Source organism: Eretmochelys imbricata, chromosome 6, assembly GCF_965152235.1.
Source record: "Eretmochelys imbricata isolate rEreImb1 chromosome 6, rEreImb1.hap1, whole genome shotgun sequence".
Classification (NCBI taxonomy): Eukaryota; Metazoa; Chordata; order Testudines; family Cheloniidae; genus Eretmochelys; species Eretmochelys imbricata.
The window spans coordinates 44,158,008-44,177,577 of NC_135577.1; the positions used below are offsets into that span (position 1 = coordinate 44,158,008).

The following is a 19,570-nucleotide window of genomic DNA, read 5'->3' on the forward strand; positions in this document are numbered from 1 at the left end:
TCTGCGAATGAACTGTAAACATTTGAGGAAAATCTACCTCTGTTAAGTTTTGTAGTTTTTTTTAAACATCATCTGATGCAGCAGAATATTCAGAAGGTGCTGAAACTGTTTTTTAAAAGAAAATAAATTACACATGCGAATGCTCACACGGAGGGGAGATTGGGGGTCCAAGAGTAAGTGGCAATGGGGAAGAAATTTGGGTCTGCAGTGAGGGATCGGAGTATTTTATGGGAATGGGTGGTAGGGGATAGAAGAGGAGTTGAGGGTTCAGGTAAGGGGAAGGAAGGAGGAGTTGGGGAATGTGAGGAGTAACAGAGAAAGAAGGGGGTCGTGGGGTTGTCAACCCTGAATTCCCCCTGGGAATCTGGGCAAGCCCTACCCCTCTTCAAGAGTCTGAGCCCCTCTCCCTGCCTGATGTGTGTCCTAGGATCTGCTGCTCTTTGGATACCTGAACCCCACTCCCTGCCCTTGCATGTGAGTTGGGATCAGGGGTTGGGGTAACACAAATTTAAATATCTGAAATCCAGAAAATGAATAGTTAAGGTACACATCACCGCTGTGTGGGGACTGGGTGGACCGGGGCATACCTGAGGAAACAAGGCCAGAAGTTGCAGCTGGGGATGGATAGTGGGAGAGAGTGGTATAGCTTGGTGTGCAGTTAAGGCAACATAACCAAGGTAGCATGCAGCCTGCCAGTAACTACCTGTGATATATGTATTCAGCAGCATAAGGCAGGAGACAGTAAGGAACAACTTAAATGTTAATGACTGCTGCAGTGCCAAGTAATGGCTTAATGGGCTGGGAAGGGAGAACTGGAAATGTTGGTGGCAGGGGCTACATGTTACGGTGAAGAAGCACATAGTCACACCACTCTCTCTTACTCTCTCAAAATTTCGGTAACAATCATGTAAGAAAAGTGACAAGGTTTTGAAACATAGACCTTGCATGGGATTTCTCTCACCAGCCCTGTTAACAACTACACACTGCAAACATTTCAAAGTAAGAACATTATCCCCATTCCACTATAGCAAATACACAGGAGTTGTGAAGAGCACCAAGGAATCACATAGCAACTGTGTGACCTAGAGGAAAGACTGTTGGACTGGGACTATTCCTAGCTCTGTCATCGGCTTGCTGGATGACTATGGGCACGTCATTTCACTGCTCTGTGCTTCAGTTTCCCATCTCTAAAATGGGGAAAATGATGTAAAGGTCTTTGAGATCTACTGATGAAAAGCACCACATAAAACAATGTCTTTTAATGATTAACCTAGCCACAGTAACATATCATCTGCAAACGTAGGTGAGAATTACGCTTGCCTAAATGACCATTAACTCCTACCAACAAGCATTTCTCTTTAAAAAAAACTAATAAATTTAAATAGCAAAAACTTTTATTAATGCAGAGTTAAGGTTGCTTGGTGATAGTTCTTGCTCTTCCAGAATATCAAGTTCAGTAAAACTCAAACTGCTGTAAACCAGAAAATACAGAGTTACAGTAAAACACCCAGACAGCCTTAACTCTGCCCTCTTTGAGCGATGCCCCAATATGCCCATAACACAATGTAAAGGCGGAGTGGAACTATGTGTAATAGACAAGTGCTAGCTGAACTTGCCCTGTGCTCAAACAGAGAGCTTACTCCCATGACAGAATACCACACTTGGAAAATTTAACAACCATTTCATACTCTCTTACCACCCTTTCACACTTGAACACAAGATACCACCTAAACCTATATTTCCCCTGCCCATCATTAAATCCAGAGACTGCTCTCATATTCCACCTCACTGCTGACAGTACCAATGGCAAGAAGGCCCCAGTGCCCTGCTACTGACAGTCTTACATTTCTGCACTGAGATGATCCATATATTCCATGGCCAGAAGGGATTATTATGATCATCTGATCTCCAGTATAACACAGGCCAGATGTAGACTGGAACCTCAAGCTACATATGTACCTCTTTCCTTTGCTTACACACCTGGGGTGCACTCAGACCCAGACCTGCTCAGATCAAAATCACAGCTCATTCAAGCTGCTCCAATTTATTCCTTCACTCTTCAAAACAGCTACACCTAACATAGTGCATGAAGATAATTCCAATGCCTATTGCCAGCTTCAGGGGGAGCAGAATTAAGATTGTGTGGGCATTTACCTTAATTCTGTATTTCCTGGTTTTCACAAATTTGAGGACTCTCTGTTCTAGATGGGCATGAGGTAACACCAGGCAACCTTAACTCTGTGTTAACAAAGGTTTTTTTGTTTTTTTTTAATCACTTATTTTTAAAGGACTTTTTTCATTTATGAAAAATTTGTTTTATGTTTTCTCTTTGTTGTTGTATCCAGCTGCTGAGTTTGTGCAGTGTTGAGTGCCATGCAAACCTTCCCCACCTCCATGCTAGGCTCAGGTAGACCCCATCCTGGCAGGAGGTAGGAACCAAACTGTGGGCTGAAAACATGGAAAGTCTCAGTCCAAAAGAAGAATTGCTGAGAGAATGAGAAAGTGAAAACAGAATGAAAATTACCTTAACTAGCATTTGTGAAATCAATGTTAATTTGTTTGGGGTTATTAATTTGTTTGGGGTCCTGAGTACTGCATTCTGTGAACCAATCTTGGGCTACTACTGACCTTTTGCCATGTTCACTTTACATGGGGCTGCCTCTTTGTTTGACTCATGCATACTGCCCCTTAAAGCCCCAGTCTTCAGCCTCCATAACTAATACCTTCAAGTCTGGGCCTCAGCTCTGCTCTGGGCCTCATTTGCTGCTGCTGCTTGATAGTCCTCTCCTTATTGAATCATAGGACTGGAAAGGACCTTGAGAGATCCTCTAGTTCAGTCCCTTACACTCAAGGCAAGACTAAGTATTATCTAGACCGGGGTGGACAACCTGTGACTCCGGAGCCACATGAGGCTCTTCAGAACTTAATATGCGGCTCCTTGTCTAGGCACCGACTCCGGGGCTGGAGCTACAGGCGCCAACTTTCCAATGTGCTGGGGGGTGCTCACTGCTCAACCCCTGCCCTGCCCCCACTCCACCTTTTTTCTCCCCTGAGCCTGCCATGCTCTCGCTCCCCTACCACTGAGACTCCTGCATGCCACAAAACAGCTGATTGAGAGGTGCGGGGAGGAAGGGAGAAGCTCTGATCAGACGGGCTGCTGGTGGGCAGGAGGCCCTGGGAGCGGGGGTGGGTGAGAGCTGATGGTGGGGGCTGCTAACGTATTACTGTGACTCTTTGGCAATGTACATTGGTAAATTCTGGCTCCTTCTCAGGCTCTGGTTGGCAACCCCTGATCTAGACCATCCCTGATGCATGGTTGTCTAATCTGCTCTTAAAAACCTCCTGTGATGGAGATTTCACAACCTCCCTAGGCAATTTATTTCAGTGCTTCCTTACAGATAGGAAGTTTTTTCCTAATGTCCAACCTAAACCGCCCTTGCTGCAACTTAAGCCCATTGCTTCTTGTCCTATCCTCAGAACTTAAGGAGAACACTTTTTCTCCCTCCTACTTGTAACAACCTTTTATGTACTTGAAAACTGTTATGTCCCCTCTCCATCTTCTCTTCTCCTGACTAATCAAACTCATGTTTTTCAATCTTCCCTCATAGGTCATGTTTTCTAGACCTTGAATCATTTTTGTTGCTCTCCTCTGGACTTTCTCCAATTTGTCCACATCTTTGTTGAAATGTGGAGCCCAGGACTAGGCACAGTACTCCAGTTGAGACCTTACCAGCATAGAGTAGAGAAGAAGAATTACTTCTTGTGTCTTGCTAATACATCCCAGAATGACATTTGCTTTTTTTTTTTTTTTTTTTAGGGCTATCAATTAATCACAGTTAACTCACACGATTAACTCAAAAAAATTGTGATTAATCGCACTATTAAACAATAGAATACCAATGGAAATTTATTAAATATTTTTGGATGTTTTTCTACATTTTCAAATATATTGACTTCTGCTACAACACGGAATACAAAGTGTACAGTGCTCACTTTATATTATTTTTGATTACAAATATTTACACTGTAAAAATGATAAAAGAAATAGTATTTTTCAATTCACCTCATACAAGTACTGTAGTGCAAACTCTTTATCAGGAAAGTGTAACTTACAAATGTAGTTTGGTTTTTGTTTTTGTTTTGTTTTGTGTTTTGGTTACATAACTGCTCTCAAAAACAATATAAAACTTTAGAGCCTACAAGTCAGCTCAGTCCTACTTCTTGTTCAACCAAGCACACAGACAAACAAGTTTGGTTACAGTTTGTAGGAGATAATGCTGCCCACTTCTTGTTTACAATATCACCTGGAAATGAGAACAGGCATTTGCATAGTACTTTTGTAGCCAGCATCACAAGATATTTACATGCCAGATGCACTAAAGATTCATATGTCCCTCTATGCCTCAACCACCATTCCAGAGGACATGCATCCATGTTGATGATGGGTTCTGCTCGATAACAATCCAAAGCAGAGCGGACCGACACATGTTCATTTTCGTCATCTGAGTCGGATGTCACCAGCAGAAGGTTGATTTTCTTTTTTGGTGGTTCGTGTTTTTTACAGTGCAACTATCTGTATTCAAAATAAATATAAAGTGAGGCATTGGACACTTTGTATTCTGTGTTGTAATTGAAATCAATATATTGAAAATGTAAAAAACATCCAAAAATATTTAAATAAATGGTATTTTATTGTTTAAGAGCACAATTAATCGCGATAAATTTTTTAATCACTTGACAGCCCTACCTTTTTTTGCAACAGTGTTACACTGTTGACTTGTATTCAGCTTGTCATCCACTATGACCCTCGGATCCCTTTCTGCAGTGCTCCTTCCTGGGTAGTCATTTCCAGTTGATTGTTCCTTCCTAAGTGGAGTACTTTGGATTTGTCCTTTATTGAATTTCATTCTATTTATTTCTGACCGTTTCTCCAGTTTGTCCAAATCATTATGCAGTAGCTGGTCCTCTCCACAGACTTTTGTGCTACTTCCCCACTATTGTATGTGGGATGTTCCCTCTAATCTCAAGGGACTATGTCACAATGTAACACAGGCTTCCAAAGGCTGGAATGGCTTGGTCTAAGCCACTTGTTGCTTCCACCTATATACCAGCTCTTCCCTCGTCTGTGTCACTTGTCAAACATACCCTTACTGAGTTCAGAGCACAGGAGACTCAAACTTGGGAAGACGTGGGTAAGAAGAGGATCCACCTCCATTCCTTTTACCCTAGTTTTCAGTCCCCTGTGACCATTGGTGACCATATGGGTCACTCCCCTCCACCACTTTTAGAATAGTGATAGTGTTTGAGGAATTCGAGTTGAAACTTTCTTGGTTTCGTCCTTCTGCTCCTTTCTTATATATCTACAGCCTTGTCTACACTAACGAGGTAAGTCGATCTAAGTTACACTCATTAAGTTATGTAATTTAAGTTGACGTAGCTTAGATCGATTTACAGCGGTGTCTACACCGTGCTGTGTCGGTGGTAGATGCTTTCCCGCCCACTTAGTTTCCACCTCTCAGGGAGATGGTGTACTGAAGTCAATGGGAGAGCGCTCTCTCATTGACTTATTGCATTTTCACCAGACCTGCTAAATTGATGCCTCTGCATCAATTGCAGTAGCGCTGATTTAGCTCGTAGTGAAGACAAGCCCTACATGTAGTCATGCTGTCATTAGGGGAGCAAGGATTAGAACTCAAGAATTCCTGGCTCTTTTCTTCATTCTTTGTTTACTAGTAACTAGACAGTGCTACCTGTAAGAATAATATAAGTATGTGTAACTTGTCTATTCTATAGTTTGACCATTATGGCTTTTAAATAATTTTTTAAAACATGCAATTTTTGTAAGAGTATTAAACAATTTACTATAGTCTCAAAAGTCCTATTGAAAAGACTTCAGAGAAAAAGAACTATGAATGAGAGTATATAAAACAACTTAATCAACTTCAGTAGTGCACTTAAGAAGAGTGTGCTACTTTACAAATATTACATAGATCAATGACTGTGTAAATTGTTTTGACTCTATCTACCCAATTATGGAAGCCTGCGAAGTCTTTTTCATAACAGAACTCAATGAACGTTACAGGGCAGTTTCCCATTAAATTATTTAATATGTTGTATTTCAGGCCACTTGTAAACGGGATCATAGGCTCGCAATGCTTAAAACTCGTCGTTTGCATGTGCAGAAGAAGAAAGAAGAGGAGATGAAACACTTTGAGGAGAATACTAATTGGCTGCATCGTGTTGAAAATGAAATGCGCCTCCTGGGACAAGATGGCCATATTCCACAGGTAAAAGGACTTTCTTTTCAAAGGTAGATTTCAGACATTGTACTCAAACATGCTTATAATAGTTGGGAACAAATTTTTTCCTGGAATTTTTTTAGTTATGGAAGACTCCTCCAGTCCTGATTAGAGCAGTGTCAACTGGTTTAGTCTTCCTTGCACAAATACAGCAGTTCTTCTGCCCCGTCTGAATGTATTGCATTGTTTTAATGCAATTATTTCTCATTCATGAAAATATTTAGCTATGTACAGTGGTAAGCACACTGATGGCATTTAAAAGACTGAACAGAACATAGTTTGTAAAAATAGTATGATACTACATTTTTACTGGCATGGGTTAGGATTTATTGGACACTCAGAAATGAGTTTTAAAGTATTTAAAAGAAGGTATTGGCACACTGGTGTAGGGAGGGAGTTCCAGGCTTGGTGATCAGCATAGGAGTCACTGAAACTAGAGTGTAGGATTTTTATTATAAGCCCTTTCTCTTCAAATTCATGAACAAGGATGAAACTTATGTTAGGTATAGCTATAATTTTCATCCCAAATGTTACTGCTGGGGGAATGGGACAATTTCCCTCCCACAATGCTGAAAGAACTGGCACATGAGATTGCTAGTCCAGAAGCAAAGATTTTTAATGTATCTATCTATTCAGGGGCAGTACCACGTGACTGAACAGCTAATGTCGTACCATACCTATATTTTAGAAAAGGGTGATGGTGTGATCTTGGCAATTACAAACTTGCTAATCTCATCTCAGTAGTGTGCAAGATTTTGCAACAAATTTTGAAGGAAAGAATAATTAAATTCATGGAGGTAGATCGTAACAGGAATGTAATGCAACATGGGTTTACCAAAAGTAGATTATGCCAGACTAACCTGATTTCCTTCTTTGAGAAAATAACTGATTTTTTTAGATAAGGGAATTATCTATACATACATAGATATATATGTATGTGTGTGTGTATATATATATATATATAACATCTTATATACATGGACTTCAGTAAAGCATTTGACATGGTGCAATATGGGAAATTATTAGTAACTAAAGAAGATGGTGATTAGAACACGAATTGTAGGGTGGAAAAGGAACCGGCTAACAGGTTGTGCTGAAAGGTGAACTGTTGGATTGGAGGGAGGTTACTAGTGGCATTCCTTAAGAATCAGTCTTATGACTAATCATATTCAATATTTTTGTTAATGACCTTGACAAAAAGGTGGGAGTGTGCTACTGAAATTTGCTAATGATACAAAGTTGGGAGGCATCATGATACAGAGGAAGAGTTTTATCTGGTCTCCTTTCCCTGAATCATCAGAAATGGCCATAGCTAGAGATGGGACCCTGGATGGGGTGGACCAGTGATATGAGGTGTCACTGATCATTCTCTCTCTCTCTCTCTCTCTCTCTCTCTCTCATGTGCTTGACTGGCTGGTTCTTGTTGACATGCTCAGGGTCTAACTGATTACCACATATGGGTTCAGGAGTAAATTTTCCCCCAGGTCAGATTGGTGACCTGGGGGCGGAGAAGGGGCAGAGGGTTCACCTTCATTTGCACCATGGAGTGTGGGTCACTTGCCAGGATTATCTGGGTGCATATCAGTTACTTCCCTGCCATTGCAAGGGTCTCAGGCATTGGTGCACCTTAGTCCTTCTATTCTCTGCCTGGGACACATAATAGTTTCGTCCCCTGTGGGCTGTACTATTTTGGTATAATTTTTGTTTTGGATTTAGTGTTCAGGTGTTGGGTGGTGTTGGTGGCCTGTGATCTACAGGACATCAGAATAGATGATCTGGTGGTCCCTTCTGGCCTTAAACTCCATGAATAAAAAAAAAACTAGAATGATTTCTGATATATACAAGATATATGCTATGTATGTATATGTACTCTTAACTACATCCAGCACACAAATCTGTTTGTGAATGGAAAACTATAGGACAATAGTTAGACATAGCAGTGAAATGCTAATGTAAATTAAATTTTATTTCTTCTGTAAGATTTATTAAATTAAAAGTTGTAGATGAATTGCAGAACTATTTTTCAAGGTATTGCAGGCTAATCTCTTAAAATCTTTTTGAGACTGAATTTGTGTGTATCGCACTGAAATTGAAATAATATTTTTTATGCAACTTATTTCTCAAGGTGCTCCATAAAGATCTTCACTGCTACCATTTAAAGCTAGAGGTCAAGGATCTGAAAATGCAGATTGAGCACATGATGTCTCTAGTATCACTTCAAGAGCAGCAACATAAGCAAACAGAAAAGTAAGTATGTGTTTGTATATCGTGCTTGACCTGTTTTCCTCTTCAAAGTTTGTTACATGTATAATAAATGTACACATTTCAGTCAGTTTCAGGTGACAATGGCAGCATAATTTTCCAACCTTTTCTCTAAACTGTTATAGATACTGAAACAAAAAATATATTCCCCTATATAATGGAAAACATCATTAGCATAGTATTCTTGCAATGTTCAACAAAATGTTGAAAATTCCCTCCACCTCCCAGTATCCCTTCAAGATAAGATTTCTCCTGTAATAAAAGGTGAACAGCATAAGAACGGCCATACTGGGTCAGACCAAAGGTCCATCTAGCCCAGTATCCTGTCTTCCGACAATAGCCAATGCCAGCGGGAATGATCAGAACAGGTTGACTGTGCATTATGTGGAAAAAATACTTCCTTTTGTTTGTTTTAAACCTGCTGCCTATTCAGTTCATTTGGTGGCCCTTAGTTCTTGTGTTATGGGAAGGAGTCAATAACACTTCCTTATTTACTTTCTCCACACCAGTCATGATTTTATATCCCTATCTCTATCATATCCCGCCCGCTTAGTCATCTCTTTTCCTAGCTAAAAAGTCCCAGTCTTATTAATCTCTCCTCATACAGCAGCTGTTCCATAGCCCTAACCATTTTTGTTGCCCTTTTCCAATTTCAATATATCTTTTTTGAGATGGGGCAACCATATCTGCATGCAGTATTCAAGATGTGGGCATACCATTGATTTATATAGAGGCAATATGATATTTTCTCCCTTATGATCTATCCCTTTCTTAATGATTCCCAACATCCTGTTCACTTTTTTGACTGCTGCTGCACGTTGAGTAGGTGTTTTCAGGGAACTATCCACAATGACTCCAAGATCTTTCTTGAGTGGTAACAGCTCATTTAGACCCCATAATTTTATATGTATAGTTAGGATTATGTTTTCCAATGTGCGTTACTTTGCGTTTATCAACATTTAATTTCATCTGACATTTTGTTGGCCAGTCTTCCAGTTTTGAGAGATCCTTTTGTAGCTCCCCGCAGTCTGCCTGGGACTTAACTATCTTGAGTAGTTTTGTATCATCTGCAAATTTTGCCACCTCACTGTTTACCTGTTTTTTCAGATCATTTATGAATATGTTGAATAGGACTGGGCCCAGTAGAGACCCTTGGGGGACACTACTATTTACCTCTCTCCGTTCTGAAAACTGACCATTTATTCCTACCCTTTGTTTCCTATCTTTTAACCAGTTGCCAATCCATGAGAGGATTGCCTCTTATCCCATGACTGCTTACTTTGCTTAAAAGCCTTGGTGAGGGATCTTATCAAAGGCTTTCTGAAAATCTAAGTACACTATATCCACTGGATTACCCCTTGTCCACGTGCTTGTTGACCCCCCTCAGAGAATTCTAATAGATTGGTGAGGCATGATTTCTCTTTACAAAAACCATGTTGACTATTCCCCAACAAATTATGTTCATCTATGTGTGTGACAATTTTGTTCTTTACTATAGTTTCAATCAATTTGCCCGGTACTGAAGTCAGGCTTACCGGCCCATAATTGCAGGGGTCACCTCTGGAGCCTTTTTTAAAAATTGGTGTTACATTAGCTATCCTCGAGTCAATTGGTACAGAAGCTGATTTAAATGATAGGTTACAGATGACAGTTAGCAGTTCTGCAATTTCACATTTGAATTCCTTCAAAACTCTTGGGTGAATACCATCTGGTCCTGATGACTTATTACTGTTTAGTTCATCAATTTGTTCCAAAACCTCATCTAATGACACCTCAATCTGGGACAGTTTGTCAGATTTCTCACCTAAAAAGAATGACTCAGGTTTGGGAATCTCCTTCACATCCTCAACTCTGAAGACCAATGCAAAGAATTCCTTTAGTTTCTCCGCAATGGCTTATCATCCTTTAGTACTCCTTTAGCATCTCGATTGTCCAGTGGCCCCACTAGTTGTTTAGCAGGCTTCCTGCTTCTGATTTAAAAAAAACTTTAAAAAAAAAATTGCTATTACTTTTTGAGTGTTTGGCTAGCTGGTCTTAAAATTCTTTTTTGGCCATCCTAATTATATTTTTACACTTCATTTGCCGGAGTTTATGCTCCTTTCTATTTTCCTCATTAGGATTTAACTTCCACTTTTTGCTTCTCACTGCTTCTTTTACTTCGTTGTTTAGCCATAGTGGCTCTTTTTTGGTTCTCTTACTATGTCATTTAATTTGGGGTATACATTTAAGTTGACCCTCTATTATGGTGTCTTTTAAAAGTTTCTATGCAGCTTACAGGGATTTTACTTTTGGTGTTGTACTTTTAATATCTGTTTAATTAACCTCCGCATTTTTGTGTAGTTCCCCTTTCTGAAATTAAATGCTACAGTGTTGGGCCACTGTGGTGTTTTCCACACCACAGGGATGTTGAATTTAATATTATTGTCGCTATTACCAAGCGGTCTGGCTTTATTCACCTCTTGGACCTGATCCTATGTTCCACTTAGGACTAAATCAGGAATTGCCTCTCCTCTTGTGGGTTCCAGGACTAGCTGCTCCAAGAAGCAGACATTTAAGGTGTCAAGAAAGTTTATCTCTGCATCCATTCCTGAAGTGATATGTACACAGTCAATATGGGGATAGTTGAAATCCCCCATTATTATTGTTTTTTTTATTTTAATAGCTTCTCTAATCTCCTGAGCATTTCACAGTCACTATCACCATCCTGGTCAGGTGGTCTGTAATATATCCCTTATATATTCTTCTTCTTATAATACATTCTTATTATTCAAGCATGGAATTACTATCCATAGAGAGTCTATGATACAGTTTGGTTCATTTAAGATTTTTACTTCATTTGATTCTACGCTTTCTTTCACATTAGTGCCACTACCCCACTAGCACGACCTGTTCTGTCCTTCCGATATATTTTGTACCCTGGTATTACTGTGTCCCATTGATTATCCTCATTCCACCAAGTTTCTGTGATGCCTATTATATCAATATCCTCATTTAATACGAGGTACTCTAGTTTGCCCATCTTATTATTTAGACTTCTAGAATTGGTATATAAGCACTTCAAAAACTTGTCACTTTTTAACTGTCTGCCATTACATGATGTAATTGAATGGGGCCTTTTTTTCTTTTGACTGTTTCTCATCAGATCCAGCCTGTATTTTATCATCTTCCATCCTCTCCTCCTTATTAGGACATAGGGAATCTCCATTTATAGATCCTCCCCTAAGGGATGTCCAAGCCACACGCTCCTCCGCCCCTGTCTGCTTTCCCCCAGACCTCAGTTTAAAAACTGCTGTGCGACCTTTTTAATTTTAAACAACAGCAATCTGGTTCCATTTTGGTTTAGGTGGAGCCCATCCTTCCTGTGTAGGCTCCCCCTTTCCCAAAAGTTTCCCCAGTTCCTAATACATCTAAACCCCTCCTCCCTTCACCATTGTCTCATCCACGCATTGAGACTCTGCAGTTCTGCCTGTCTAACTGGCTGTCAAGGTTCCTCCCCCACTCTGAACTCTAGGGTACAGATGTGGGGACCTGCATGAAAACCTCCTAAGTTTACTTTTACCAGCTTAGGTTAAAACTTCCCCAAGGTACAAATTAATTTTATCCTTTGTCCTTGGAATATCCACTGCCACCACTCTAACTGGGTTTACTGGGAAACGTAGTTTGGACACGTCTTTCCCCCCAAAATCCTCCCAACCCTCGCACCCCACTTCCTGGGAAAGGTTTGGTAAAAATCCTCACCAATTTGCATAGGTGACCACAGACCCAAACCCTTGGATCTGAGAACAATGAAAAAGCATTCAGTTTTCTTACAAGAAGACTTTTAATAGAAATAGAAGTAGATAGAAGTAAAGGAATCACCTCTGTAAAATCAGGATAGTAGATACCTTACAGGGTAATTAGATTCAAAACATAGAGAATCCCTCTAGGCAAAACCTTAAGTTACAAAAAAGACACACAGACAGAAATAGACATTCTATTCAGCACAGTTATTTTCTCAGCCATTTAAAGAAATCATAATCTAACACATACCTAGCTAGATTACTTACTAAAAGTTCTAAGACTCCATTCCTGTTCTATCCCCGGCAAAAGCAGCTTACTGACAGACACAGATCCTTTGTTTCTCTCCCTCCTCCCAGCTTTTGAAAGTATCTTGTCTCCTCATTGGTCATTTTGGTCAGGTGCCAGCGAGGTTACCTTTAGCTTCTTAACCCTTTACAGGTGAGAGGATTTTTCCCTCTGGCCAGGAGGGATTTTAAAGGGGTTTACCCTTCCCTTTATATTTATGACACTGGCCCTGTGTGTGGAACTGGAAGCTTTTCAGAGAATGCTACCATGGAGGGCCTGGACTTCAGTCTCTTACCTAGCAGCCTAAATTTGGGCCTCCAGGATCTCTCCCCTATCCTTCCCTATGTCGTTGGTACCTACATGAACCACGACTACCAGCTCCTCCCCAGCACTACACATAAACCTATCCAGATGTCTCAAGAGGTCCGCAACCTTTGCAACAGGCAGGCAAGTCACCCTGCGGTTCTCCCGGTCATCACATATAAAGCTATCTATGTTTCTAATGATCAAATAGCCCATTATAGTAAATCCTCACTTAACGTTGTAGTTATGTTCCTGAAAAATGAAACTTTAAGTAAACTAATCCAATTTTCCCATAAGATTTAATGTAAATGCGGGGGTTAGGTTCCAAGGAAATTTTTTGGGGGCAGATAAAAGGTATTATATACTGTACGGTACTGTGGTTGGGAAGTGCCCCAGCTTACCCCACACAGGCACAGCCCGCTGCAGACAAGGACACTAGGAAGCACCTTCGCAGCAGCAGTGGCAGCTTACCTGGAGAAGAACAGGCACTGACTTTGCTGGGGGATGCTCCAGGCCCGCCTCTTCCTGTCCTCGCTCCACTCCAGGCCCACCTCTTCCCCAGAGCACACCGCATCCCCGCTCCTTCCCCACCTCCCAGAAAGTCCTAAGAGCCGCCAAACAGTGGTTTGGCAGGTTTACGACTTTCTGGGAGGGAGGGGGAGGAGTGGAGACGCGACACTTCCTTGCTCCTTCCCCTCCCTCCCAGAAAGTCCTAAGCGCCGCCAAACAGCCACAAAATCTTACATGCAGTGTACAGAGCAGGTAGCCAAACAACATGATAAGGAAGCATTGCACAGTTTTAAACGAACATGTTCCCTAAGTGAGCAGGAACGTAACTTTGAAACAACGTTAAGCGGGAGGACGTTAAGTGAGGAGTTACTGTACTAATACCTGTCTCTTCCTAATAACACGTAGGCTGATCTGCAAGAAGTAAGATTATTTTCAGCTGCAATTGTCAAACTTCTCAGAGATCATGTTGCTTCCAAGCTATTTTGAAAACATTTTCTTATTTGTAAATCTCTCTGGTATTGCAAACATATGGAGCTTTTAAAGAACTGAATATTACTGACATTTCTGTTGTGTTATCACTGAATTACTAGTATACTTCCAAAAGAGAGTTGTTTAAAATATGGCTTTTTATTTCATTAGCATTTAAGTACCAGAGTTGCTGGATTTTTTTCTTTCTTTGTTGTCAAATTTCGTATGTTGTAGTATGCTTCCTTTTATTGGCAACAAAAAGTGAATGAATAGCAAACAGCAGCTGAGTAAAGGATATTCCATATTAAGACCAAGTTTAAGGTAAAGTTGCTTCCAAGTAGCACAAAACTTTTAACAAAGGGATGGAGTGTGAGGGCAAGATATTTTCATTCATTGATGCATAGGTCCATCAATGACTATTAGCCAAGATGGGCAGGGATGGTGTCCCTAGCCTCTGTTTGCCAGAAGTTGGGAATGGGCAACAGAGGATGGATCACTTGATTCTGTTATGTTCATTTCCCCTGAAACACCTGGCATTGGCCACTATCAGAAGATAGGATACTGGGCTAGATGGACCTTTTGGTCTGATCTCGTATGGCCATTCTTATATTCATTTACAATTCATACAGTCCCTATTGCTGCCCTGCAGAGTGCATGCATTCCAGAAATTACCCTGCATAAAACTTTGGTGCTCTGTGTCCCACTCTGCCTCGTCCAGTGGAGCGCAGGCACAGACTGCAATGCTACCCATAGACTTTATAAAGGATGCTGATATAATTTTCATATGTATACCAAACAATAAGAGTGATGTTTATAATCTCCCCGTGCCTTAAGGTACATCGACAGAGGCTAACCTACCTGAACTAGCTTGACTCCAGCTATCTCAGGTAACAATAGCCGTGGAGACAGTGTAGCACAGGCTATCGAGTAGAGTATGTAACCAGGACTCGTGCCAGGCTCATACTGCCTACGCCACGCTGTGCCCACTGCTATTGTTACCCATGCTAGCTGGATTCAAGCTAGTTAAGGTAGGCTAGCCAGTGCACAGCTTTTGCGATGTCGACATACCCTTAGACTTAAATGGCATTTAATGATGAGCGAAGTCTAATTTTGTTACACAGAAGCTGTTATACAGCTAATGGGATTCAAGAAAGTTAGATGTTTTGAGCAGTTTTTTTAAAATCAACTATCCGTGTTAAATGCCATTACTGCAAACAACACAAGTGCTGAATAAGCCACACAACCTGCAAAACTGAAACTGGAACTCTGGCCCACATTTTGGATGCTGTATAAAAAGTGAAAACCACCACTTTGATGCCTGATTGAAAAATAATTGAATTGAAGAAAAGTCTATGTTGGTTATCTGAAGAGATATATAATTGAAAAATAAATGTCAGAACTCTCTAATATTATCAAAATATATCAACCATACTTCTGTGCTATTATTTTTCTTTCTTTCTTTTTTTTTTTTTTTTTTTTGGTGTATTACTAGGATGATAAAGAATTTTCATATACATCATATTTAATAGCTCAGGGAAGAGAACACCACCAAAATTAGCAGTGATTTCTGCATGGGGTTTTAGTACTTTTCAGAAGTTGATTACGCTTCTTTCAAATTGAATCAAACAATAAGGCTACTAAATCAACAATAGACTTTAAGGCCAGAAGGAACCAAAGTCATGATCTAATCTGACCTGGTGCATATTGCAGGCCACAGAACCTTGCGGATCCACTCTCTAGTTTAAACCTGCAAGTGACCCGGGTCCCAATTTGCAGTGGAAGGCAAAAAACTTGCAGGGGCTCAGCCAATAGTAGCTTTTATATTCTAATAGTGGTAGTTCATAGCTAGGTTACTGTTGACTAGACTAAAACTTTCATTTAAAGATATTTAAAATTATCTTTGGGTTTTTTTGTTTGTTTGTTTGTAGAGTACTAAATGCTTTGCTTCCAGTTCTAAGAAAACAGTACTTCACCTTAAGAGAAGCAGGGCTGGCAAATGCTGTCATTGAGGCTAACTTCAAGGAGGTTGAACAGCTGATTCAGAGACCAAAAACGGTAGTTTGGGCTGACCAACCTGTTGAAGAGGAACCAAAACAAAATGATCAACCAGAGATGTCCGTTATCCTGGCGTTTCCACAACTTGCAAGCAATCCAAATACACCTTGCCGTAAGTATATAATTAAATTTTCTAATGAGAATAATTTGAGGTGTTGCCCCAAAAAGCCATGATTGATTTGGATAGATTACTTACATTCATTTTTGGCAATATAGATTAGCAATGCCTGCATTTTTTTATGTGAACTGTGTCTGTTAAATTGCCATCTATCCCATAAAAATCTTGCAAACACTACCCAAACTTTTGGTGCACAATGATGGTCATAAATCAGCTATTTTTGCGGATACAGAGAAAATGTATACGGAAGAAAGACAATTCCCCCCGCCCTCAGACCTGCCTCAAAATGCTATGTCTGATAGAAGATGGAGCGTTCATTATGTCTAAGCACCTGGTTTCAGTTTTTGCCTAGATTTAAGTAGATATAGTGGCACCCTTGGATCGTTCGTTTTAGTCTTCCTTTAATCTGATTGAATTTCCATAATTGTGGTGTAATCTACACAGTGCACTCTTGGGTGTCCTATCAGAATGTAAACCGGTGATCAGTAGGTTTGGGCATTTTGGGAAGCCTATAACGGAATATTGAGTTAACTTGCCAAATGCCCCTCTTAATCTGCTATTTGTTGACATGAATCAGGCATTTTACAGGTATTGCTAAAGTTGGTGGAACTTTGGCAATTTCTTGGCAGGTCACTTAGGGTTTTTGTTGTTGCTGTTGTTTTTTGATTGCTTATATTTCTTCTTTCTTTTGCTTTATAAAAAGAAATAAACTTCCAATAAATAGGATAGAGCAGAGAGGACTCAGACATGAAAACTTAATTATTGATCAAGGCGTTTGAATGATGCAATATTAACTTTATAATCTATGAAAAGCAAATCCTAAAGCCCACCATATTTACTCCTCTTTAACTCTATGGGTAACTTCTCTCCACTTGTATAAAATGCCTTTTTCTTTCAGCTGTTTGTGTCTCCTCTAACCTTAGTGATTGTCCATTTAAATTTGTGAAAGATGTTTGTAAACAGTCAAGAGACCTAAAAAAACCTGACTTTTATGTAATGTTCAAATTTAACAATAACCAAGGCTACGCTTTAGTCTCAGGTGTTTTTAGTAAAAGTCATGGACAGATCACAGGCTGTAAACAAAAATTCATGGGCCCGTGACCTGTCCATGACTTTTACTAAAAATACCTACCCTGACTAAAACTTGGGAAGGGGGTGCGGGTGTGCTGGGGGGGGGGGAAACAGTCTCGGGGCACCGCGAGTGCTGGGGGATGTGGCCCGGGACCCCCGCTGGTACTGGGGGGGGCAGGGGAGGGAATTGGTGGCGCTTCCTACCCGGCTTCGCGTCTCAGCAGCTCCTAGGAGGCAGGGGCCAGGGCAGGGGCTCCACAGCTCCCGTCACAAGCGCTGGCTACCGTAGCCAATGGGAGCCAGCACTCTCGCCCCACCACCAGCCCTTCCGCCACCTAGGACCTGCAGGGAGCCCCCCATCCTGAGATAAGCGCCCCCCTTCCCGCACTCCCCAACTCCCTAGCCCTGAGCCCCCTCCCAGACATCCAAACTGCTGCTGCTGGCCCAGCTGCTTCAAAAGTCATGGAGGTCATGGAAAGTCACGGAATCCATGACCTCTATGACAGACTTGTAGCCTTAACGATAACCAGTTTTGTTCTATTGTGTGGGGTTTTTGGTCTATTTATATTCCTACTAAATCTGTTTTGGTGTGATAAGGTTATTTAAACTTTTCATAACTATCATCTGAGTGTACTCTTCTGAACCACTCAATTTTCAAGGTGAGGGCTGGAGTTTCTGGTTTTGAAAACTGGCTCTCTTCTCATTACAAACTTAAATATTATGTTTCACTCTATATACAAATGAGTGGTTTTGCCTCCTTTTACTTGTTTTTAGTTTAAATAACAATTTAATTAAAATTTTGCTTTGCAAGTGTTTCATATAAATGGTCCGTGAAACATTTTTTTAAAATAAGAGGTGCATACAACTGTTACAAGCCTTACATGTATATATCTGGAAAAGTTGCTTTTTTTTATGTTGGTGATGTATGGATATGCAAGTAAATGTTCAGAGTTTTTATGGTAGATGATGAGTTTGGTTAGATTTTTGGCTATCATTTTTTGTAATTTCTATTCCCTGCCACTCTGCCATGTCAAGCTAAACACTTTTCCCATATGGAACAAAACATATCTACTTCTGTTTCACCTACCTCTCTACAAATCCTATGTGTAACTCACACACTTCCTAGGTATGGTGGTCTTTCCCCCTCTGGTGACACTGAGACCACTTAGAGATTAATGAGTCTCCTATAGCCTTAGCTAAGACCTATGTGGCTGTTAGCTCATGCAGTAGAGGCTCATGCATTTAGCTTCAGAGATCCCAGATTTGATCCCGCCCACCAACACCTGGGTCTGTCAGTGTTACATATACATTTAGGGTTTGATCCTGCTCTTATTGAATTCAATGACCAAGTAAAACCCATTCATGCTTTTGAATCAAATTCATAAGGATAGACTTCAGGTTTTCACGCTGCTCAAGGGGATTGCATTTGGATTTGTTGAGGATGATTCCTCATTCTCAATTTGTCTACTGTTCAAAGTCTTCAAGTGTTCCTTGGTGAACACAGCCCACTTCTGTTGTTGGATTACAGGTTCACCTACGCAAATGCAAACCACTTGTTTCAGCTGAGAAGTGATGTTTTTTTACACCAATCTTAACTTTTTTCATGCAGACATGGTGCTTGACCTGGAAACTCCCAGGTAGATCTTGTTCAGTGCTTTTCTGTAGACTCCATGCAAATTATGGAAGAAACAACTGCCTTCTTAATGGAAGAGTTTTGTAACTTTGCCCAGAAAGGCAATCAGTTCCAGCAACACATGTTTTTCACATAGTTCATCTGGCTAAGCATGCACTCTTTTTTCGTTTCCCCTTGAGGATTGATTAGTTACCATGATGTAAAGCTTGTAGGGGATGTCCCCAGTTTCCTTTCCAGACTACTGGAGATTTTTATTCTTCACCAAGAACCATATTCTCTCTCCTGAGCAGCTAAATTGTTGGCAGCCTATCTTGAAATGATTTTTCTTCATAGCAAGATGATCCACATATTTTAATGGGCTCTTTCTTCTGATTATTTATATACTATCTAAAGCTTAGCAGGTTGGCACTGTTCTACAAAAGCTTAAAAATTAGTCAAGCCACAAAATACAACATAAAACTGCCAATCATTGCTGTATTAAGAACCTGAAAGTTAAATTGACTGTAAATAAATTAAAACTAACCTAACTGATTTTCATTGTCTATGCTGAAAGAAATCCAAAAAGTACACAAAGCACAAAAAGTGACATCGCATTTTTTATATTTTTATTTGAGATAGTACTAAGAGGAATGGTGAGAGCATGTAACGTAAATTGACAGTGACCCTTCAAAAAAGAAACCTTCTCTTGAATGGTTTCCTTTTTTAATGCTACCACTATTACCTGGTACAATAATGATACATCACCTAAAATGTCCCCCATATTTGAAACCATTGGGCCTATATTGC

The 19,570-nt window shown here is 40.3% G+C and overlaps 1 protein-coding gene across 1 annotated transcript in view; it reads left to right on the forward strand.

The window, feature by feature from the left end:
- Positions 1–19,570, forward strand: part of KIF18A (kinesin family member 18A) — a 110,413-nt gene that overhangs the window by 56,667 nt on the left and 34,176 nt on the right. Inside the window, exons 11-13 of the mRNA XM_077820132.1 lie at positions 6,123–6,287; positions 8,425–8,546; positions 15,836–16,074. Coding sequence (XP_077676258.1) covers positions 6,123–6,287; positions 8,425–8,546; positions 15,836–16,074 — 526 coding nt within the window. The remainder of the gene's footprint in view (positions 1–6,122; positions 6,288–8,424; positions 8,547–15,835; positions 16,075–19,570) is intronic.